Source organism: Excalfactoria chinensis, chromosome Z (assembly GCF_039878825.1).
Source record: "Excalfactoria chinensis isolate bCotChi1 chromosome Z, bCotChi1.hap2, whole genome shotgun sequence".
Taxonomy (NCBI): Eukaryota; Metazoa; Chordata; class Aves; order Galliformes; family Phasianidae; genus Excalfactoria; species Excalfactoria chinensis.
Genome location: NC_092857.1, coordinates 23,720,077 through 23,745,486, shown reverse-complemented (window position 1 = coordinate 23,745,486; position 25,410 = coordinate 23,720,077). Strand labels below are relative to the sequence as shown.

General features: G+C 41.0%; 1 protein-coding gene across 1 annotated transcript; it reads left to right on the top strand.

Moving 5' to 3' along the window:
• Positions 1-674: 674 nt before the first annotated feature.
• Positions 675-24,665, top strand: LOC140263980 (rho guanine nucleotide exchange factor 28-like). Its single transcript, XM_072359373.1, has 8 exons — positions 675-727; positions 5,403-5,461; positions 10,369-10,552; positions 12,287-12,614; positions 15,193-15,265; positions 18,888-18,934; positions 20,384-20,444; positions 24,592-24,665. The coding sequence occupies exons 1-8, from the start codon at positions 675-677 to the stop codon at positions 24,618-24,620; spliced, it is 834 nt and encodes a 277-aa protein (XP_072215474.1). The 3' UTR covers positions 24,621-24,665.
• The last annotated feature ends 745 nt before the right edge of the window (positions 24,666-25,410 follow it).

The window sequence follows — 25,410 nt, the reverse complement described above, 5'->3', positions numbered from 1 at the left end:
GAAGAGCATCTAGATTTTGGCCCATGTGGAAATGCTGGGTGGGTACAAAATGGGTGTTAACAAATAGATAAATTCCTTAGAGTTTGTGTTTTAGACTGCAGTGATACCTTCTACTGATATCTTGTTTTTCATAATTCGTAACCAGATATTTTCCTTCTTGTTTGTGGCCATTCCCTCTGGTCATGTCACCTCATATTCTGTTGTGATGAAGAACCTTCACCTAGAAAAACTGCCTTTACAATGAACTGTCAGTAAAACCAGGGAACCTGGCTGTTCAGACCCATGCTGATCACAAAAAACATTTAGTGGATGCCCTAAAATAATTTGATGGAGGGAAGAATGAACTTATTATTGATTCTCCGCCGTGGAGGACTGAAAAGGAGGAAAAACTAATGTATTTCCTAAATAAAAACTTCTAATGATTAATTTATTTTATGATTTTAGGCCATGGATGCCAGGAAGCAGTCTCTGTCTCCATGTTAATGTACTCAAGGGGATCCTCACCTGTGGCCCTTGTCGGCTGTCCTGTCACTTACAGGGAGAAACTGTCTTGCAAGTTGACTTGTTTTCTGGTCAGTCACTCAGAAGGTGTCAGTGCCACGAGTCACAAGGTGTTAGTGGATAAGTTTGGGCTAACAGTAGTTGGTCTGCAGTCCCTGGATACCCATTTGACAATGGCCATTGCTCACGAAGAATTGCCATCAACGTGGAGCATCCTTGGAAGGAGGTAAGATTTTACTTACTGTTAAGTTGGAAGGTTTCTAGTAGTGGCTTGCAGCAGAGGTTCCCAACCCTCCTGCTTTGTAATGTGGTTATGATGATAAAATATTAAGTAGGTGACTAGTAGAGATATGGTTTGTGCCCAGAGGATTGAAAAGGTTAATACTGGGCATTGTAACTCTGTTTCTTTAGATTTTTGTACTTTTACTCACCGTGGAAGAAGTTATTTTTATAAATAGACGTCACCTTTACAAGATTTAAATGCTGTCAGTTATAAAAACATAACCAAAAATTGTAGTAGTGGAGTATCTCCACCATGATTCCTATCGAGTGAAGTTTTTCAATTGTGCAAACGAAAAGGAGACAAAATATGCACCCACAAAACAGAGTTATGTGTTGCTGTAGGCCTTTGGAAATGTAAAGTAAATATACTGTTTCTCACAGTTCTGTCAGCATCTGTGCTTTATTTACAACTTTGATCATTCTTAGGCAGAGTATCGCTTAACAAATTTTGTGGCTTTTTTTTTTTTTTTTTTTTTTTTTAATAGGAAGTGGAAGGAAAATACAAACGAAACCTTACATTAGGGTACGCTATTGTACTGTAACAAAATCAGGGGAAATTTGCCTAGTTTTATGTTTCATTGCAGGCTTAAGGCTGCAGTTAGGTTTTGCTGAAGAGTAGGGTTTTTTGTTTTTTTTTTTGCAGACTGAGCTGATTTATAGCTGAGGTTGGAAACAGTGTTAAACTTGATGGCTTCACATGTTTTTCATTGAAAATTTGGTACTTTTGGCTGTTTTCCTTTTAGTACTTTTAAACTGCTGGAAGCTGGAGGACAGGCAGTTTCCATATGAGCCAAAGTAAAAGAGAGGCTGATGCATACTTTTGGGAACTGAAAACACAATGCTTAGGCCATTTCTTTGGGTGAGGTATTTTTTCCTGTCTTAAATCTTTCTAATTCTTAATGACAGGTAGCTTGAAATCTGCTACTGCCTTCCTCAGGAGAAGGATGAGTTTTGTCTGTTTGCTGTAAACAACTCTTTCAAGAGATATAAAAACAAATGCAGAGCCTCACTCAAATATTGGCTAGACACTGACTTTACTTGTTTCATTTTGGTGTGTAGTAAATATTTGTTCACATTGCTCAACAGCTGAAGTGACTGTTGGGGCAATGAAGACCTTGATAGAAAGCCTGAAGAAATCAGCTTTAGTTTTTTACATACTCTGCTAAGCTTTCCATCAAAACAACCTGATGTCTGGCCAAGAAGTATCATCAGGATACCACAGCTAAACAGAGATGTTCAGGCAAAATCAGCTGCCTACCTGTTTGCCTGAAATATGGGAAGTTTCTAAGGGGTGTATAGTAGATGTAGTGTACAGACAGTACTAGTTAGAGCTCTGCTGGAGCAGCTGATGCACAGCTGCACGATTTTTGAACCTTTAGTTATACTAGTTGTTAATAGCATGCTGACTCAGTGGTTGTTCCAGCCTCTCTGGGGAGTGTGTGTCTAACTGGGGGATCACATTGCTATTCATACCCTACTCATTGCTGATAAATGAAGCAAGGATTATTGGTCAGGGTTTGTGTGGCACAGTGAATGTGCTGTGGTAGGTATTGGTACCTTAGAGCAGACTGCGGCTGAACCAGGACAAAATGGATCCTGTCCTTTGGGATGAGTTTGCTGTGTCTGTGGTAATGCTGGTAGCTGGCGGAGAGTCTTGAAGACCCAGAGAAAATAAGTCTTAACTATTGGCCTTTTGGGCCATGTGACCACAGGGCTCTTGAAGTGCACCATTTGAAACAGTGGTGGCCTGGGTAGCTCAAATATCTGGTTATGGCCCTGTACAGAAATAAGATGCTGTGAGAGAGTGTGTACAGACAGCTTGGTAGGAGGACATCTCACCTACAGTAACTATGATTCAGCATTTTACTTCAAAAATCTCTGCATAGATCTTTACAAATTATTATTATTTTAAATACAAACATTATTACATATTTTTAATATTATTACATTATTATATTAAATAAATAATATTACTATTTTTGCGTTTGGTCATTGAGTTCGTCTTTTTTTAGTCATCTTCCAAAAGTCTGTATAACCTGTTGTGATCTTCTGAATTCTTTCTTTTCTGAAAGCATATTTTTTCCTTCGTCTCATAGCCATATTCTCTTTAATCTGAGCCTTAGATGCACTGACTCATGTTGCACACAATCACTATCCCTGTTCCAAAGCCGTGGGTTGCATGTGGCAGAGCAAGCCCTGTGTGTGTTGGAAGAGTAGCAGGTGTCCCTACAACTTCTTGCCCCAAAGGTTCCATCATGTCTTGGCACCTGACAGTGTCTGGATGTTCTTTGCAGTGTTGATATTCTGATAGATTTTGGGTGGTACAGCCCATCACTGGCTCAGATCTCATGCCTGTGAGACTAAATTGCTGCTGATTCTTTCAGTTTTCAAAGCTATTGAGCTATTTTTATGACAAAAATTACTTCTGAGTGACACACTGTTTGAGGAAATTGCTGCACCATCTGGTGTTTCTGGACCTCTTTCATTTTTACAAGGATTTAGAGATGTATGTGTTGATGGAAAGACGGAAGAATAATTTATTCATAAGAGTTTTGGTATTTGGAAGAAGTGTTTGTGTTTCCTTTATAGGGCATAAAAAGGACCGGATAAAGAGGGACTGGTTTGTCTAGGAAGCATCGCAAATAATTCAGGAATTCAGTGCCATTGCACAGGTCAGGGCTTGTTATCCACATTATTTAGAGTTCAACAAAGGAAACAAGGGAGCATGAACCTTCTGGGGAGGAGGAGGGGAGAAGAGGGAGGGAGAAGCTGCTTATTTGCTATTGGCACCTTCATAATGGCAGTGTTAAGTCAAATAACTTGTTGTAGATGGTAAAAAAAATGAGAATCTTCCAATTATTTTAATATTTATGAAGGAAAAAAGGAATAAGATGGAGTGTTCTGTTGAGATGAGAAAAATATGCTCCAGAGTGAACTTTGGAGGGTCAGGTTAGAGCCATTTTTCTGAACTGGCAGCCTCTAGGGTGCACCAGGCATGGGCGCAGCATCCTCTATGCAACTTCTATGTCCTTGGTACACTCAGGCTTTTATTGCCTAACTATTCTTTGGGGATGTGGGTGTGCAGGGGCACAGAACCTGCAGTGGCTGAGAGTTCTTGGTTTGCTTGAAGGGCACTGCTCTGAGGCCAAGTTCAGTTGACTGGGTGACCTAACTGGGGTGGCAGTAAAAAACAAACGTGCTACCAGCTTTGTCACTATTTAAGTTATTTTCTCAAGGAAGCGTGCTCATTTAGGTTTCAGGCTTAGCAGAAGCAATAAAATTACACTCTGAATTAGGAAGATTAATGGTGGCTTATAAGGAAGGAAGCGATGTTTATACATGTTCAATCCTTTTTTTATGAACAATTTTCATTTTATTTCGTAAACGAGCTGTAATTATTTTCTAGGAATAAGTTTTACAGAATGACCTGAAGCATCCAACCTTGCTGCTTCACAGTTTGCCTTTAGGGAACGCTGTTCTGTTTTTCTGTTGCATTTCTGGCACTTTCAATTTCCTCCCCCAGCGTCTTTCTATGTAAGTCTTGTTATTGTTTCTGCTTGCTGCTAAACATGGTCTTGCTTTGCTGCATGGCTACTGTATGTCATATTTTTTGTCAAAAACACAATTGACTGTGTATTTCAACTTTTATTTTCCTGTGGAGGGGGGGGGAGAAGGGATGCGGGGAGGAGGGTGGAGGAAGAGATACACGAAGTGTCTATTTTCCTCCATGACAATAGGAAAATACTGGGAACAGCTGAAAAACATTTATAGGGTTGGTGAGATTTGTGGCGGAATATATGTATTTATGTATGTTATATATTGCTCAGACAGCTTTCAGTGTTAGAGAAACAGTCGCTACAGCAGTTTTCCCCCTTAGAAATGGTGCAGGGCAGATGTATGGGGAAGTTAGCACAGGCATTGGCAGGCAAAGAGTCCTTCTGCTGTCCAAGAAAGTGGGCATGAGGCAGGATTCTGGTAAGCATGCTTGAACCTGTTGGTTCCTGGAATCTACATCATCCTTGTCTCCTGGCCTGTGGTACTGTCTGCAGAGAGGAGCATGAAGGAACTTCTCAGGGTAAGGACTGACGACATGAAGGAGATGGTGACATGCAGAGTGACAGTACAGTGAGTACTGTGGGAGATTAACGATGTGAAGTTTCTCAGTTAAGGTAGTATTTAAGTCGTGGAGCTCAGGAGGACTTTATACCCCCCTGTGGCACTGTGTGCTGCAGGAGATCAGGTGATGCTGGAGCAATGATACTGTGGATCTCTACCTCGTCAGTGCGGCTCTGCATTGCACTGCTTTGCTCCTGAGCATACTGTTAGCACTTTGTAGACAGGTGTCATAAGCCAACATCCCAAGAGAGCATTTGGATGCATTATAAAAGGAAGGGTGATTCTGCTAGCAGAAATTGTTTCTTTTGGTAGTTTTCATTTTTGCTAGAGTTGCTCAAGCAGTGAACTGAAGCTTCGTCTGCAGGTGTAGGTGATGGCATTATGCTCTGCATTACCATGTGGGGCTGGTGATGGGAGCCTCCTGTAATGGGACAGCTGAACAAGGCTCCCTAAAGTCAGTTTAGGAGCTCCACCCTCGACCATATTTTCTTTTCCCTCTGCAGAGTTGATGCCAGCCGTGATGCCAGCTTGGTGGCTGCTGGTCTGGTTCAGACAGACCAAGGTCAGAAGATATGACTGTCTGTGGTGACCCACTTCTTGGGCCATGTCCAGCTGGCTTTGTCTCAGGTAGATCAAAGGATTTTGGAATAGATGAGAATAATTTCAGCTAGGAGGGACTTACACAGATGATCATTGAATTCAACTATTTGATTGATGAAGGTACTATACGGAGAGCAGATGATGATGTGAGGAATGGGGAGGACAAAGAAAAATGTGATGTTCCAGTTATTTGGGAAGTGGAAAGGGTGCTGCCACCTCAGCCCTGACATCATTGATGGAAATGTTCTCCATGTTAAGTACATGCATATGCTTCTGCAGCAGTGGGGTGTGCTGAACACCTTCTAATAAACAATCTCATACCTCTTATGGAAAATGAAAAAAAATGAGGAGTAGTACATAAAAGAATGAAGCCTGGAAAAACTGGAATTTGTCAGCTGGTTTTGATGTCTCTCTCTGCTTTTCAAGTCCCAAGTCTTGAGTTTTCAGTCTCCATCCTGGAAGTGAATGAGATTCATAGCCCAGAAATGGCTTAGTCATTTCTGTCAAAGAGAAATATTTGTTTTTGGTTTATTGTTTTGGACGTAGGAAGGGATTCAGCTGCAAGGAAGAACAAAGGGATTTATTTAATGCTTAAAACAGACTGTGTTTGGCTCAGCTCTGTTTTACTCAGAGTGTTCTGGCTGGAGACCTGGGATGCAATGCAAAACAATGTCCTGATAGTGCATATCCTTTACAGAACCACTTGCCTTGTGGTATCTAACCCAGTATGAATCAGCCAACAGTGCATCTTTCAAATGTTATTAATTGCTGGCTTTGTGTCTTGATGGAGAATGGTACTTTATAACTATTTCAATATGAATTTATTGAAGAAGTCTTATGTTTTCATTGTTTGCTGGTTTTCTTCCCTTTTCTACCACTGCATGCAGTTCAGTGATTTATTTTACTTGTTTTTCACCACATCTTTATTTTTTGTTTCTTGATGTGGTGTTTTTTTATTGCTTTGGTTGTTTTGCCACGTTTAGAATCTTTCTCAAGGGAAGCATAAATGAAAATGAAAAAATATGGGAAAATGCCATTTGTTCCCTCCCACTGATGAACCAGACTAAGAGGAGTAAGAGAAACTGGAAATGGTTCTTTAAAAACATAAACACTATAATAAAAAAGCACAAAAAAAAAAAAAAAAAGCTGTTTCAAATTCCCTTTTTTTTTTTTTTTTTTATTTTTTAGTGGAGAATCTTTACTTTTTAGTCTGATCCAGCTAAAAAAAAATATTACCAATCATCAAGTCTTTTCTTTCTCTCCCTCCCTTTCTTTTCCCTGCTTGATACTGTGAATCATGGAGCAGAATCACAGCAGAAATAGGATGCAAAGGATCACTGGATGTGATTTGTTCCTACCTTTGGTCATGGCTAGAATCAGATTTGGATCGGGGTGCTCAGGGTCATATTTTTCTCCATCTTTTAGAAAGATGGAGAGTCTGTAACCCCTCTGGGCAGCCTGTCCTAGTGTTTGGCCATTCTCGTGGTGAACAAATGTTTTCCTTGTATTTAAGGAAGTTACTTACCTTTGTCTTGAAGACTTTAAAATTTACATTTCAGATTTAAGTATCCTAAAGCTATTAATAATCAGTGTAGATCATCAGTGTTCTTCTTGCTCCTAGGCAAGCTAGATGGGAGTAGTGAGAGGAGCACAGCTGAGTAGGTAGCAGAGGGATCCAAGTGCTGTTTCTAGGTATGTGCATGAGAAGTGAAAACAATTGTGTGAGCTGCTAGGCTGGGTGTGATACAACATGCTTTTAAGCTATCCATGAGTAAATTTAAACTAATGTTACATTTATACATTACTAGGTAGGGCAGATGAAAATCAGTTAAGAGAATGTTTGTGGTGAGGTCACAGAAGATGTTATTGTAGATTATAAGGCCACAGAGATTAAATAACAATTATTTAAATTATTTCTAAACCTATATTCTTTTGTGACAGACTTTCTCCTACTATGTTGTTTTTAGGCTTTGGCCTCCAGAAGTGTAACTTTCCTTACTGTATTGTCAAAGCATAGAGGTGGCTGCTCCTAATGGTAGAATTCTTCCTAAGGGCTCCTTTTTTGCCAAGCAGGAAGTCCTACTCTTGCCTTACCCTTTACCACACCTTACCTGTGTTTTGTTGCTGTTTTATTTTTTCTTTCTTTCTTTTTTCCCTCCTTCTTTTCTTCTGTTCTTCCTTCCTTCCATCCGACTGTCTGTCTGTCTGTACTTATTTACAGTATAATAAAATACATTGAGATTCAGTGGCCTGAGACCAAAGTTTTAAATGTGTAATAGACTTTGGGGTAACGTTTGCCCTTTTATTTCCATGTTTTCAATCTGAGGGTTGGGGTGTGAACAGATGTTTAGTGTGCTTAATACATGTTAAAATATTTGCATGCAATGATTGCATATATGGAATCAGAAACATCCAAAGAACTTACACAGAGGTTTAAAATGGGACTTCAGAAGAATTTAAGTGCTTAGGACAAGGGGCAATTCTGAAAACCCATACTTTACTGAAATTTTTAACCTGGAAATGTGTAATATTTAGTTGTGGGCTGTGTATTAGACCACAACATTTCCTGTGCATCTAAGCCATAACTCTTTGGTGTGTATGTGCCAGGTGTGAGTGTGCTGGTGCCTGACTCCAGCTGTGCTCTTTATTAGAGTCAGGCTGCTTTCTTGGTCTTCTGCCCCAAGCCCCCTGGATTTCCTCCTGCTCATTTTTAATTGCTCTGTAAGAAAGTGGACTGTCTCCCATTGGATAGGTGACTGAAGAATTGTGAAGATGTAGGTCCAAATCTCATCTTGCCAGGGTGGAGGCACTACTGAGGTCTGCTATTGCAATCACCGTTTCTACAGTCTACAGATCTTTCTGTGAAGCCCGAGGCATGCTCATTTAGATGGTCCTCTGTAGAAGAAGGTCCCAGATCCAGGCAGATCAAGGAGTTTGATGGGTGGCAGCACTCTGCTGGGCTTCAAATCTGGAGTAACATCATTGTGTGGGTTTCTGTGAATGTCCTCTCTGAAGCCCCCCCTTCACGTGTCTTTGTTGAGTCACCCAGATCCCTCAGGATCAGGTGATTCATTTTTAGGTGTATGTGTCCTAGATCTTATCCTGGATTCTCAGTCAGCTGGCTAATGCTTGCAACCATTAGAACTGAAGGCCTAGCCCAAGGCCCATAGCCCAGCACAGCCCTGTGTGCAGGCCTGGGGTCTGTGCTGGCAGGGGCCATCTGCAGCAGCCATGGTCTGCTGCCCTGGGGCAGGCTGCAAAGGGAAGGCTATCACTGGCCTTGACTAAGTAGCAGTGCTGAAGTATGAAGCAAGAAACCTTTTCCCCAAGATCAGAAAGGAGAGGGAAGGTTGTTTCTAATGCCAGCTTGTCCTGGCTTTCTTGAGCTCGTCTGCACAGAAGATAAACAGGAATAGATGAGTTCTCTGCTGCTGCTCTTTTGAGGAACCCTTTTGTCCTGCTTTTTCTTTCTTCTGGCACATCACTTAATTTCCCTCCTAAAAACACATAGCCCCATTCATGCTATGCGTACTATACCAAGTGGATTGAAAAGAAGTCAGAGGGCTTGAAAGGCTGGGCTAGCACAAAATTACATCAATATTAGGAGAAGAGGCTGGATTTGATGTATTGCAAATTTCCTTTACGTATCTTAAAGTGTGGCTACTGCAAATCACAACTATCATGTATTTCAGCTCAGTGTTAAGGATTTTCAATACTTGGGGCTAAATCAGCAACATACTGAGTGTTGTCTTATCCACAAACGTATGAACAGATATATCCCTGTTTGTCAAAGTGGTTCTGCAAATGTTTGAGTTGGATTCAGTGAAGTAGAATGTAGCACTTGCTTGAAAACTTTGAAATATACATCATATATATGCCATTTCAGTTAGAACATACGTAACTACATAAGGCCAGCTTTTTCCAAGAAGGTTAATGAGCTACCAGCTCTGAGAGGACGTTTGCAAAGACCCAGCTTTGCAGAAAGCAGTTCCCCTGTTGTCTGGAGATGAAATGTCTCAGTTGATATGACTGCAGCCTTCAGTTATGTAAAAGGAAGCTGCAGACTAAAGCAGGGGTTTGTGCCTGTAGCGGATGGGGCAAGAAGCAGCAGGCTTATCCTGAGGCAGAGTGAGTTAGGTTATACATTTCACATCTTTGTAACTGTGTGGGTAAATTAGCCCTTGCGTGGTTTGCTTACAGAGGTTATGAAATCCCCTTGTCATCAGGAGGGTTTTAGAACAGATGAGACAAACATTTGTCAGAGGTGAGTGGGTTGAGCTGATCCTGTCTTAGGGCAGGGAATGGACTAGAGACTTCTTGAGAACTCCTCAAGCTTGCTTTTGATGATTATATAAAAGAAATATTTGTGATACTTTTAGTGAGTACTTAAACTGAATGGGAATCAGCAATGAGCCACTATATTTGTATGTAACTTCACAATACCTCTGTTCAGAATAACAGCTTTACCCTGTAGGCACTGATTCAAAGAAAATTCGATGGCACACTGATATTGCTTTTGACTTTATCTTCTGTACTATATATGAGGACACTGCTAAATGCTATATTATATACAAAGAACAAGAGAAATACTTGAGAATACAAGAAATACAAGAGAAGTTGTATAATTCAAAATGTTTTCTTTACCTCCTGGTCTCAGGTGGTATTTGTATATCCCAGTTTAACTCTGCAGACACAGATAAGTACCTACCCCTGTTATTTTCAGTAAAAGATGGGTTTGGGCTAAATACTTTCAGAGGTCTGAACCTGAGCTGAGCTATTGCTTCAGATAAAAAGTTTCATTTGATGCTTCCTAGCCAACACAATGCTGGTCTGGTAGTGATTGTTTCATTTGTTTATTGTGTTTTTCAGAGCCTACTCACAAAGAAACTCTTCTCCACCTTGCAATGAAATTGGGCTTGGTTAAACTTTCTAAGTTCTCAGTGGGCCAGCCTGGAGGGACATTGCCATTAGTGCTACCTAGTGAGGATGGAGCAACACCATTAGACTTGGCTGAGCAAAATGGGCACTTCAAACTAGTTGAAGTCTTCTCAAAGTGAGTATACCAATTTGGTGTTTTATAGAATCACAGAATCAGAGGGATTGGAAGGGACCTTAAGAGATCATAGATTCCAACTCCCCTGCTAAAGCAGGCACCCTGCAATAGGTCGCACATGTAGGAGTCCAGATGTGTCTTGACTATCTTCATGAAAGGAGGCTCCACAGCCTCTCTGGACAACATGCTTCAGCACTCCATCACCCTTACCATAAATATGTTCTTCCTTATGTGTGTGTGGAACTGTGTATTTTCAAGTTTTAGGCCATTTCTCCTTGTCCTATTGCTACACACCTCTGAGAAGACCCTGGCCTCATCCACTTGCCTCCCACTGTCCTTTAGATATTTATAAACTTTAATCAGATCCCCTCTCAGTCTTCTTTTCCCCAGGCTGAGCAGTCCCATGTTACTCATTCTTTCCTCACATAGGAGATACTCCAGGCCCTTATCATTTTTGTGGCTCTCTGCTGGACTCCTCCTAGGAGATCCCTGTCTTCTGTGAACTAGGGAGCCCAGAACTGGACACAGTATTCTAAATGTGACCTCACCAAGACAGATTAGAGGGGGAGGGTCACCTCCTTTGACCTGCTGGCCATGCTCTTTATAATGCACCCCCGGATACCACTGGCCTTCTTGGCTGCAAGGTCACACTACTGGCTCATTGATGTTGTCCATCAGGACCCCAGGTCCTTCTCCACAGAGCTCCCTGAGGAGTTTACTGGTAGAGCTCAAACTTTTAGAGTGTAGTTGATAACAGGAGGGGACCCTGGAGGCTGTGTGAGCTGTGTCCAGCCTGCTCTGCGTGAGGTGACAGAGGACCATCAGATACTTCTCTCAGTGCTGTTGCAGCTAACTGCTGACCTGCTGCTTACACGTAAAGGCATACCTTGAAATGTGTGTAGAAATGCTTAAAGGTACAGAGATGTGAATTTTACAAAACCCTGGGAAGACTTTGTTACCTCTGTATGTCTTGAGATGGAAGTAGCAAGGGAAAATCGATGGCAAGTGCACTGGTGCAGCAACGACTGCTTTTGCCAGAGGGCTGCCTGGCTGACAAATGACTAAAGGGCAAGTGATTTCAGATAAGTTCCATCTGCCCTGCACAGACCTGCAGAGCTGCATGATGTGCATGTCTCACAGCACCAAATGTTCACTGCTAGAAGCCCTCCTCCATGTTGATTTTCTTTGCAAATACAGGGAAAAAGGCAAGAATAAGGCTGTATATATGTGTGTGTGTGTGTGTGTATAAAATATATATATATAGCCTGTATATGTATATATTGTTTTTTTTAATGTGGTTCTTTCAGCCCCAATTCCACACAGCGTGTAGTTAATATGGGAGTTACGCACATGCACACTTCAACTCGTCTGAAAAAAAACCGAAAACACTTAACACACTGGTGCAGTATGTCTTGCTAGGAATTGTTTGTAACATCCGAACAATGCTGTGTTCCCTTGAGACACCTTCTGTTTTTGTCGGTGGTGGGATAACAAAACCTAGCTGCCAGTCATGTCCTACTGCTATATATGGCAACAGTAACAGGAAGAGGTACTGCTGCTAACTTACAGCCATGAGGAGAGGTAGGTATTGTTACTGCTTATTCTTGTCGACTTCTTTTACTGGTGACTAACCAGCACTTCTAGGGAAGTCACAGTTTTGTTGTTTTTTTTTTTTTTTCCACACTGAGTTGCAGTTTTGTTCTGAAAGGAGTTGGTGGGTATTTGTTTGCCCAGCTGTGTTTCGAGTGGATGTGTCACGTTTTCTGCCGCGGGCGTGCTGGGATGCTGGCTGGCTGTGCTGCAGGAGGGATCCCACGCTTGTATGCTCACCCTACCTGCAGAAAGAGCATCTACTCTGGCTCAACTAGCATTTGGTTCCAGTTTCCAGAGCAGCCACTCGCCTGATGTTGCCAGAGTTGAGGTCGGCAAGGAGGCCTGCATGTGCTTTGTGCGCTTGTCAACAGCTCTGACACTGACGCTGGACCACACATCCAAGCACTTACTGGAGTCAGATGTGAGGCTCTTCAGGAAGCACTTCTGGAACAGCCTGCTGCTCCATGAGGTAGGAACCAGCCTGGCCCAGGGCTGCTACGTGCTGTTGGCAGTCATTCCTTGCTGTTCTCCATGAGTAGCCTCTTAGTTTGAACTGCTTGTTTCACTCCTGGTAGTGTAATGAAGGATTACTGTTGTAGGCTTCTATTTGAGTAAGTACAGCTCTTTGTTTGTATGGAGGTGGAGGATGAGAGATGTGGAGACCTTTATCAAAGCCTCCTTTACACCCCAAGTTGTTTCTGGTTCACTGTAGACTTTCTGGTGAATATCTTCCCCTGGAATCTCTTTGATTACATTGCCATTCTATTTGTCTTGGTATTTTGTAATATTTAATTTAGTTTCATTCTTCTTTATGCTGGTGTAATGTCTGGGATATCAGATACCAACCCTGGTTTATTTTACACAGCAATGTGATTTTGCTGTAAAGGAGTTTAGTTAGGATGCTCTGGCCCTTATTTTGTTACAAACATGAGTTCTTAAATAGGAGTGCATTACCTTTTTTGGATTGAGACTTGAAAGACTACATGAAGTATAATCTTGTGTATATCTTCTGTATAATCTTGTATATTTACTGACAGGAGTTTGATTTGTTCCAATACAATAAAAAAACACCCAAACAGTTACTTGTATTTGTAGCTTGCAGAACACCTGCAATTTGTGCATGGCCTTCCCATGGAAACAGTGGTAATCCCAATAGTGAAACCTAGGCTGTATTGAGGAATGCATTGTTATTTATGTTGTTGGCATTTTCTTACAAATCCTTGTTCTTCCTGGAAATGGAAGAATGGTGTGTGAGACGTTTGCATCACTCTCAGAGACAAAAGCTCTTAGAGGCTGCAAAATTCTGTACTTCCAGAAACAAGCCTGACAGCCTTCAGTTGTGCATTCTCATTTTGCTTGGTCCTACAGATGCAGCAGCCTAGACCCTCCTTTGTGAGGACTCTGCCCCCACTTTGTCCCAGCATTGGTGTTACACTGCTTTTAATGTATCAGAAATGAGTCAAAATAACTAGGTTAATTTTTAATGTATCAGAAATGAGTCAAAATAACTGTTGGTTAATTTTTGTTAGACCAGCTGTCATCTTGATATGTGTGTGTGGAGGGGGGAGAGGGAGAAAGCAATCTCTCATGTTTAGTCTATGTGTTACATGTAGAAGGTAAAATAAAATTAAGCAAGGAGTTGAAGCCCTTTGCCAGATCCAAAGCATAAGGTGAACATGGGAAACTTCAAGAAGCATAGTAGCTTCAATGGTCACATCAGAGTAGAGGTAGAATTTATTGCTCTACTGGGTCTTTAAACTTCCCTATAGCAAACCAAGACTGTCTATCTACCTTGTTGTATTTCAAGACTGCATGAATGCTCACATTGTTATTTTAGATTTGGCTGAGAAAAAGGCATGGACTAAACAGAGGAAACTTGTGCCAGTTAGGGTGTCATGGAGCACTAGATTTTCACACCAGAAAGCTTCAGTCTTGCTCATTTATTGTTTTCCGTCCCTGCCTGCAGATACCTGCTGGCCCCTTGAGTGCTCCTTGTGTGTCTAAAATAGCAATGATAAGCTTAAAACAGACATGGCTGATGGTAAACTTGAGTTACACATGCAGGAGTTTTGCCTTCACTGGACACCCTCAGGGGCTCTGCAGTTCAAAAAAGTTTAAACCCTAAAGTTTTGTGACCCTGCTGGGCTATATGTAGAAAGATGTTCTGAAGATGAGAAAGACTGACATGGTTCAGATGGTGAGCAAACTCCTCTGGGCTGATGCTGTGGAGGTAGCAGCATCTGACAGTGAGGCTGCAGGGAACACTCAAGGGTTAGAGGAATCACAGAATCATAGAATCATAGAATTACCCAGGTTGAAAAAGACCTTAAAGATCACGTCCAACCGCAGCCTAACCATAGTACCCTAACTGTAACAACCCTCTGCTAGATCCTGTCTCTGAGCACCACATCCCAACAGCTCTTAAACACATCCAGGGATGGTGACTCAACCACCTCCCTGGCGAGCCTATTCCAGTGTTTAACTACCCTTTCTGTAAAGAAGTGTTTCCTAAAATCCAGCCTAAACTTACCCTGGCGCAGCTTGAGGCCATTTCCCCTCGTCCTGTCACCTGTTACCAATGAGAAGAGATGTGCCCCTCTCTCACTGTAAGCACCTTTCAGATACTAGAAGAGAGCAATAAGGTCTCCCCTCAGCCCTCAGCCTCCTTTTCCCCAAACTAAACAGCCCCAGCTCCCTCAGCCTCTCCTCATAGGGCTGATTTTCCAAGCCCCTCACAAGCCTCGTTGCCCTTCTCTGGACCTGCCCCTGTACCTCCATGTACCAATGTTATATCTAGCATTTTAGATCCCTTGCATACTTTAAGCAGAGGATAATTTCCTTCTTCCTCCTGAGACACAGAAACTGATACCTGTGGAATCCCTTATCAGTAACTGTATTGTTACTTATACTATATTTGATTGATAGCCTCTGATTTTGTTTCTGAGTTTTAACGTAAACGTTGAGGGCATGAAATAAAATTATTATCATCTTTGTGTTTTTTTTTTTTCTTAGTTTTTTGTTTGTTTCTTTGTTTGTTTGTTTAATAGAGTATCAATTCAAACCATCTTGAGCCAGTGGAAGATCCAGAGATGCGCTGCAGCACAACAAACTCTGTAGAAGGTACAATTTCTTATTCTATAAATAAAACACTCAAAAAGTTGGCACAAATTTATGTACTATCAATTCAGGAAGATCACATTTCATATGATATTAGAGACCTGTAAGTAGGTGACGATGGAACACACAAATTAGGCACTGTGAGAGATGTGCAAATCATTACACTCCCTACAAAGCATTGATTTTCCAATACTGAATAGAAATTGCTCTTTAAAAAATACTATGGAATGTGTAGTGACTGAAAAGGTCTGAACAAATTTTATTGCAAGAGACAGAAAAATGCCAGTAGGTTCCAGGAGAGGGCAGTGTTTAACTGAATCAATGCTGCAGCCTGTGAACTCCGGTGAAGTTAACAAAGACAGGGTTTAAATAAAAAACACACACACAAAAAAGCAATGTTTTGTGTGAACAGTTTTGGGATTGAGTCCAGACTTCTTAATGTGGCAGAATTTCCACCTATTTCAACTAGACACTGAAATAAGAATTAGCATTTTGCTTCCATAATGATTGCAGAACCGTACTTTCCAATTAGAACGCTGTTTCATTGCTGGGATGCATCCTTTTGTACCTTAGGGCAAAGATCATTTACAGCTGAAAAGGAAATACCACAAAATTACATTCTTAAGCATCAGAAACATGACAGCTGGAATATTTATGTATGACTGTTAGGAATTAGCTAAAAGTTTGCCCCTGCTTATGTGTCTGGCACTGTATACATTGAGATGAAATAGCTTGCTCAAGTAGTGAGCTCCATCAGAGGCTGTGCTCTGGCTGAGCTGTTGTGTTGCATGCAGTCCTGCTGAGAGCAGAGTGATATAAGTACCTGTATGAGGCCTTGTCAGGATCAGGGCCAGGATGGACCACAGCATCCAGGCAGCATCAGCTAGTAGCTTTCAGTGAGTGGCTGAACTGCAGAAACAGTGGTTGTGTTTTGCAGTTGATGGCAGTTGCAAACTATGCATTTGTTATTGCAAATGTAAGCAGAAGTTTACAATGCAAAGTACGTGGCTCACTTTGATTATGAAGTATGTGGATGGCTTGGATGATGCAACAGGCACATGACACTGGATATTCATCTGAGAGTCATGCTCTGTCCAGCATGATCTTCACACTGCACTTCATAGGTAGGAAGATAACACTAGGTTAGCCTGTGCAACTTTTAGTTGATAATTACTTTGATAATTTCACCAAAGGTGAAAGGGATTCTAGTTCATAAAATTGTTTGAGTTAGAGGGGACCTTTAAATATCATCTAGTCCAACTACCCTGCAGTGGACAGGGGTATCACATCTGCAGCTAGATTAGGTTCCTCAGAGCCCTTCCTGAACGTTACCAGGGACAGGACATCCACCACCTTTCTGGGCAACGTGCTGTAGTTCCTGGTTGTGAGGATCTTTGTACACTCTTCACACCATATCAAGATCCACAAAGATGGTGGGAAACTTATCTATTCATGTTTTCAGTGGAAGCTGTATAGTTCTGTGTCTTTACGGACCAGATCTGTTTTGTGTCTTGTTTGAAAATAAAAAATAAAATAAAAAAATCTCATTTTGGGCAAAAAAAGTATGCCACATTAGGAAAGTAAGCAATAAACTACACAAGCTAGTATGAAACTGGTTTGGAAGTGTCAAAAAAACAGTAACAAGCCAATCACAATCAGACTTTCACCTTTTGCACTCTCCATTGTCTACATGTAAACAATAGTAGTCCTTAGCTATTGCTAATAGGCAGCAAAGTTTTCTAAATTTCCTGTTTTCTGTTCTCTTTGTTTAACATCTTTATATCAGTCTGTCCCTCATATTTATTTATCTATTTATTTCCTTCTTTTTTCACCACTTACCAGCAAATCCAGGTATTGCAAGTTCATTAATGATTATTAACTGGTGACTTGTAGTCTCATTTGTGCTCTCCAACTCTCCACTGGCAAACATTCAAGCAACCCAAACAGTTTTTTTCTGTATATAATTAATATTGCTGCCTCTACATGCAGAAATGATAAGAAACAATTAATGGAGTACTTTCTATATACTTTGCTTATGCTCTCAGTTGCACTCAGTGAGCTCCCTTGCAAAGTGGCTGCTAAGCTTGGGATGCTGTTTGATGCATTAATGTCATGAGAAGGTAGTCCTCAGATTTCAAAACTGCTGTTGTTCCAAGTATTTCTGTTGTAGTGCTGTTCCAATAGCTACTGATTTCAGGATGGGCCTGAAGTCAAGACCGACAGGCCTTCAAAATACAATGCTATCAGAAGCCTTGAGCTTCTGTCCTGGAAAGACTGCTAACAGAATACTGCTTGTTGTGAAATGCAAATGAAAGCAGGGAGCCACCAGTGAATATCCCAAAGCAACTTCATTAAATTAAAATACATGAGTGATACATTATCCATAAGGATTAAGAACAAAAATGAAGTAGATGGTGTTTTGGTTAATCCAAATCCACTTTGTGCTTTTTCTTAGTTTCCTGACCATGGAATTTAACTGAATGTTGTTATCTGGAGGCCTAAGCCATTTTCTGCTGAATAACTGTTAGCTATGGAGGAAGCATAATTTATTCTGAGAGTTACTATTGTTCAGATAACAATAACAACAATAATAAGAATAATGGTATGTCAGTTATGTAAAAAGATAAGTATCTCAGAGAACCTGGACATTCATTTTCTGGAAATGAGCTTGAAAAATGCAGCCTGAGGCAGTCAGCAGAAGCAGCAGTGCTAAATGCTTCTAGCAGTGCATGGGGCCAAAAGCATACCATTCCTTAAGGCAATCCCCTAAGCCACCATATATCAGCTACTGTGTCATAGTTTGTTTAGTGATTTCCTGGAGATAGAGAATTGTGAGGGATTTGCGTAGCTGAGAACAGACTTGAACCTCAATTCAAAAGATTCAGTATAAAAAGAAATAAGTTTACCAGCATAGCTTTGGCTGCATAATTGTTATTACTAAAAATATACTTATCAAACAATACTGTTCCTGGTAGCCTGGGTGATGCTAGTGTTCGTATTTTCATTCCTTTAGCCAGATTACTCCTTTTTGCTGTGTTACAATAGCACTGGAGGCTGTGTTTGGGAAGAACTTGCTAAGTGTGGTCCTGGCTTTGTGTATGCTGTCCTTCCCCACTGCTCTGAGAAGAAACTGTAAAAGGGAGAATGACAGAAATGAAGTTATTTTTCTCTTTCTTTGTGTGTGCTAAAATGTGAAATCTTACTTTGGAAAACACAAAGGGCCTCTTCAGAAGCTGAGTCTAAATGTTGTTCAGAGCTGTTGCAAGCCACAGCACGAGAACCAGTGATATTTTTTAACACTTTGGGGGTTAATCAGCAGCTGACTGACAGGTCACTGTGTTTTCCTGGCTTGTCTCTTTGGTTTCAATAGCTTGTTCATAACTGGTCCATGACAATAACATAGCACTTGTTGTGCTCCTAGCCTGCATGCTGCCCACGGGAAAGCTGCTCTGGAGGGGGGGGATGCACGGGCTGCACAAGTCCATTGTTCTGGCTTGCCTGCATGTTTGTTTGCTTGTTGTTCTCCCTCTCCTGTTTGAAAAAGGAGAAAGAACAGCAGCAGAAACCAGAGCAGACCCAAACTGAATTTGCTTGTTGTTAAAGGCAGGAATTTTTGCTTCTACAGGTCCTGTGAGCTTGGCACCTGATGATTTGTCCCAGGATGATGTGAAGGTACATATTTCTCCTTTTACAAATTGCTAAGCTCTCTTTAGGTTCAGAAACAGCAACCTCTGCTTGCCTATCTGAGCACCTCCCAGAGCCAGTAAGTAAGTAAGTGACTGTTGTCTACCAGGTAACATTTCCTGCCTGTTTCTATTCTGTGGGAAGAGCTGCCTGTGCAGATGGTTATCATTTGAAGGATTCTGTTCTGTGGTTGTGGGCCAGAAAGCTGGAACAGAGAAGCAAACTCAACTTTTGGGCCAGAAATTTTATGTTTATGGTCATTCGCAGCACCTTCAAGCTCAGCTATTAGTCTGTGGGGACAAAACCTGTCTCCTGTTAGCATGTTTTTCATCCCTGAGGCGGAATGGCTTACTGCACCTGAGCAAGCCACCTAGGATAACTTAGTCCTTAACAGGGAAAAAATGTTTTCTGTAGGAAAGATTACAGTTCTTCTTATCTTTTAGATGGAACTATCTAACAGCGTTTGGGCAGGAACTGTGTTTTTGAGAAATATCATTCTTATTAATCAACAGTATTTGAGTCTTTTATTCTGCTTTTTTATTTATATATGGCTTTTTGTAAAACCAGAAAATCTGTCCCAGTATTATTTGTTTGTTTTGTTTGATTGATTTCATTTTTTCTTCTTAGCACCTTTTAAAGCAGATTGTCAAAAGCTGAAAAACCTGGTAGAGATAATATCTCCTCATACTCAGTGACTATTGTTTTTTTTCCAAAATGCTTAAGTTTTAGAAATGCTGGACTACCACTTCTGTTGCATAATTCTGAGTATGATGTCTGTAGTTATTTTTTTAAGTGCTAGCTTAAAGCGGTTTGGCCATTTCTTTGGAATTCATGTGTTGCTAGCATAATTGTGTCATCTCAGATTGATTTCTGCATTTTGCATGCAATTTGGATTTTATGCTGATAATTTACTTTGAGGCAGAATGTTTCAGCTCAGAACTGTTACTAGGAGTTAAAAGGCTCTGGCATCCTGTTGATTGTCTCTTACGTTGAGCTAGCAGAAATATGTCTCTTATGTTGAGCTATAGTTCACTATAAAAGGTGATCTACCCTATAATATTTCTGTAGGCACAAGCAGCTCAGGCACTGAAGATGGAGCTGCCTCAGGAATGGCTTTTTCCTTCAGGCTGCTGTACTGGCTACTCTGGGTACTGCTCAATTTTGTAGGGGCGGAGTAGGCTGAAAACTGGAGTTTGCATGGAAAGTAGTTTGCTCTCTTCTTTGGTGATGCATTTGATCCCATCAGGTCATCACTATAGTTCATTTTCATATTAGTCTGGAAGCAGCATGCTCTATCTGTTGCCTTTTTTAAATGGCTAAAAAACTGCTGCTTGTCTGTGCTTAAGCTGAGTTCTGAAAGCCTGAAGCGCATCCTACAACTAAGCATATCTGTAACTATTTATCTTCAAAGATTTAGACGACATTTTCTCTTTCTAGCCCTTCCAAGGTACAGTGGTTCCTTCTAAAGAAATTCAAGATAATGTCCTGCTAGACATAGGTAAGAAATAATTAACCATGTTGAATTCCAGGGGGCAATGGATGTGTGCTGTGATGCTGAACACACACAAGGTGGTGTTTTTAAGAAGGCTGAATGTCACTGGTGTTGCAACATAACTTGGCAGAAGACCAAGTGATTTCTATCTGTGTATGCTTCTAGTGTCTGTATGTAGAATATCCTAGAGTATCACGATAGCCTCAAATTTTTCAGTGATCTATTAACTGTTGTGTGAACTACGGTCTTGAAAACTATTTCTAATAGAATCATTAAGGTAGGAAAAGACCTCTAAGATCATCTAGTCCAACTGTCAGCCCACTAACCATGTCCCTCAGTGCCACATCTCCACAGTTCTTGCTGCCAGGTATGTTGGCTTCACCACTTCCCTAGGCAGCCTGTGCCAGTGCCTCACCGCTTGCTAAGAGAATTTTTTCCTAGTGTTCAACCTGAACCTGCTCTAGTGCAACTAGAGGCCCTTACTTCTTGTTCTATGGCTAGTTACCTGAGAGAGGAGTCTGACCTCCACCTCGTTCCACCCTCCAATGGAACCAACACATGTGGCTGTATATTACATGAAGCATGTAGAAATGTCTAGACACTACTGTGCAAAGTGCACTGGAGAGCCAGATGGGGTATATCACTGATCATACTAAGACTGCATGTTTAGGAAATGAAACTCACAATGGAAACTTGAGCATTTCCAAGTTTGTCCTAAGCTCCAATAGTGAAGTGCATACAGGGTCTCATGCAAGGCAGAGCAGGGGGGAAGAAGATGAGTAGCTGAGCTCTGCCTGTGGGGCTGCTGTGCCAGGCAGAAGCTTGCCTGTGATCCTGTGCTGAGCCCAGATGGTGGCATTTTAGATTACCTGCCTGCAGGCTCCAGTGGCTGCAAAACAAAGGGATGCTGTGTGTTCATGTGCATGAATGGAGAAATTATATGCTAGAAATGAACTGGCATCAAATCAGAGGCATATAAGGTAAGAACATAGGTTGCTTTAACGATCTCTCATTAAAATCATCTAGCTCTCATATTTTCTCATACTGTTAGGTTGAATGCTGTTACTGCATCAAGTCCACCATGCTTGTCTATTCTCCTATTGAAGAAATATGGGAGCTGCATAAGGGTATTGAGTGTAGCAGCAAAAATGTTTGTCCTGCATGGTTATCCTGCCTTCATTGCTTTTGTGCATAGCACAGAGAAGCAGTCCTTGTCTTGCACAGTAATGCAGTGCATATACTTGAGATGGTAGTGCCCATATGATCAAACAGTTTTCATCAAAGAGGACCAAAGTGTTGGACTGCATCTCAGCATAGGAGGGAGTGGAGCCATTGGGGAATGATTATGGTTTACTAATCAGAAGTCACATCTGCTCCAGTCTCAGCTCTAGTTATGCCATCTGGAGAGGGCAGAAGGTAGCTGAAAAGCTGGCAGAGTGGAAGTTCCCCACCCTGAAATCTTAGCTGATATATCCCTTTCTTAGAGATCCTCAAATGCCTTTTCCTTCTAAGGCATCGTTTGCACAGGGTGGGATGTGACAGCTGGAGCAGGAGCCAGGCCCTCTGGCTTCAGACCAGCTCTCACTCTCCTCTTTGATGCTTGAATAGGAGCTGCAGGCAGATCCTGGGTCCTCTGCAGAGAGCAAGCAAGAGCCTTTGGCCATGGTTCAAACAGCTAGTGAGGAGTGGAGAAATGTAGATTCTCAAAGGATTTTTGGGTGACAAATAGTGTTTGCATGCAACTTGGATAAAGATTTATGTGCTTAAAATTTGTTATATTTTCTTGGGTGTCTTATGTAAATGTAAAATTCAATTATATATATATATATATACATATATATATATATGTGTGTATATATATATATAGGTGAATGTGTTTATATATATCTCTACATACAGATGTGTACATGTAGATCTTTTGTCCTCAGCACAGGCTCAGTTTATATTAAACTCAGAAGGGTTACCTGCTCTACCTCCTGAGAATGAACCTACTTTCTGTGGTTGTTTTTTTTTTTTTTTTTTTAAGTTAAAATTTTAATTACCCTGTAATATGTTTGAGAGATTGACTTGTATGTGGGGAACCTTTAAAGAAGTCTGTTCTCCTTGCCAGCATAAGTGAAAATGTTCTTATCTCACGTGAGGAGTGGAACATGGCCTCACTGCTGGCTATGTCTTGGAATTTCCTCATCTATATTCTATCAGATTAATGAGCTTGGCTGAAATGCTTACAGTATAGATGTCTGGTGGGATTTTGCTATTGACATCAGCAGAGCCTGGAGCGCCTCCAGTCAGCATTGTGTGTGAGAGGTGATGAGTTTGGTGTGCAAACTGGAGAGTTAAGGGGCTGCTGGGAGTGCACTAAAAGGTGCAGGTAGGAAGAGATGAAGAAGTGTGGAAGTAGGGTTTGATGACAAGCAAACATGTATAAGTTGGCTAATGCTGTCTTTATTGGTTTGTTTGAATATAAAAAATGGCATAATAGTTTAACCAGACGCGCATAACCATACTGCTAAATTTTATAGTTTTATTACTCTGGGTTGTTTTAAACTACTATTTAAAAAATTGTTTGCTTGGCATTGTTGTTAAATGGCAGCATGTTTGTCAGGAAGAGCACACAGTGGGGAATAAGCAGAGAAATGGAAATGGTTGTCAGTGGGGGAGAGGAAGAGGGAAAACAGCTAAGGGGGCTGAGTAAAGAAGAATGAATAGAAACGATCAAACTCTGGAATCTTACTGTGGATGTGTAAATCAAAGAGGACTTCTGAAAGCAAGAGCACCAGCACTCTTCAAATGGACATGAGTTTGTCTGTTGCTTCTCACTGCTTTTCCCATATGGTTTGAGAAGCGCTTTCCAAAAAACCAGGAAAGATTCTCTGGTTCCTGCTGTCTATTTTCTTCCCCACCTTTCCCTTTCAAGCGTGACTGCTGTGGTCCTTTCCCAGCACCCAACAAGTTTTTGGGGATATCTTTCAGGGATGCTTGCAGAAATGCCAATTTGTTCCTTGTCTTCGTCGTTGGTTTGGGACTTGGCTGCCTCAGGCAATATTCAAGTCTCACAGTTCAATTTTGATAATAGCTCCCCTTTGCCTCTAATGCAAAAGAGGCTTCAGTCATCCAGGGTGGAAGAAAGACTGGTACCATGTTGGTGAGTGCTGGGGAGGAAGGGCACACATGGGAAACTCTATGTTTCAGGTTCAGGGACGCAACCAAACTGTGTGGCACAAGAGGATGCTAGAGCAGGGGGAACAGCAGATTACATAAAGACTGTTGAATTCAATGCTAGTGTCATACCTGGCAATATTCTTTCCTCTTTCTCTCTACTGGAAGTTGTTAGAGATCTGTTTTGTGTTTAGAAAAAAGAAGAGTTTTTTTTAGTGAAAGAGGACACACTGGAAAGATTGAGAGGGGAAAAACAATATCCAGTTGGGAAGAGTGAATTAAACGAACAAAAGGGGAAGCAAGAAAAATAGAAGTTTTTTTCTCTTTCAATGTTAAACATACGTATTACTGCCAACCATTGTCATCTTCAAGAGTCAGCAGCCCTTTTCATTTTGGAAGAGACTCTAGGAGGTGGCAGCTGAATGCTGTTACTATTGGGCATGTGATGATGGTAGCAGGGCATGTGTTTTTAAACAGTTATAATTCCTTCCTGTTTTTCATAGCCAGTTTGGAAAGAGGACGTTCATAAGACCATTTACAAAGCTGTAACGGTTTCTTTTTTCCAGCAAGAAAAATCTAAGCTCCTAGGTTTTCTTCCAAGAAAATATAACTTCAGGAAGGCAGGATAATTTTTCAAAATATTTTCCTGCTCTCATAGTTACACTGCCAATGACCTAGTCGTGTCTGTCTAATCTATTCTATTTGCTCTGCTAGCAGTGAAAAAGTTTTGCAAGCCGGGTTTTTCACTTTGAGAGATAAAAATACCAATGCCCAATTTTTGGCAGTTCTACGTATGTGATCAGGCAGCTTCGAAACGTTCTTAGTAGAGTCTGTCATTTGATTTTCATGATTCCACAGGAATCCCAGTGTAACCACAGGTCGGTTTAAGGAACAGAACATAATGAACTTCTTCTCTGTGTAAACCAGTAGGACTGCACTGTAATCTGCGGAGAGTCTGGTTTTAATGTTGCTTTTTTGTTCTTTTTAAAATTAGATTTCCTTACCACGATCCGTAAGACTTAAGAAGTTTTTTTCTTCTTAAATACAAGGAAATCGCAGCCTTTCTATCTGGAGTCCTGCTTTTACACAGCTTTTACGAAGTCTGTACAATCATTAGTTCTTCTACAGATTCAGGTTAGATATTTCACTTCTGTTTCTGCTTTTATTTGTTTGCTTGTTTGATTCTCTTTTTATTGTTTGCTTTTAGCTTTCAGCAGAATATTTACATTTGAACTGTTCTGGGTTAAGCGTGCCTGTTCTGAGACTGGGACCACAGAAAATAGTTTTATGGTTATTGACAGATAAAAGTGAAAGTGAAACATCATGTTGCCTATTTGAGACAGTTATGAGAGTCCTGTAATTAAGGTTACACATATCTTTTGTATTTGTGGTTGTTGCCTGTCAGTTCTCAATCCTGTCTTTTCCCATGTGTTTCTTCTGGAAGAGGCTGCGTGATGCAACTATGGCCCAAAAGCTGCAGACTTTTATTTCAGGTTCTGCTCTGCTATGCATTTATATCATGACCTTGGACATCACTCATTTTTACCCTGTGTCTGTTAATTATCCCAGGTGTGGAAGATCGTAGAGCATGAGACCATGAGGAGACTTTACTGATTGGAGTTGTGATGAAAAAGTTCAGGAGTATTGGTTTTCAGTAGAAGAAGACTTTTTATAAGTAAAACTCATTCTTACTGGAAAAGTAGTTGGTTTGAAAATTGTGAAGAAAAAAATGCTATCTGAGGAAAATAGCAGAGTTACTACAGCATCTGTCTTACAATGTCTTTGTGATGCTTCTTTCACTGTGTGAAACCTT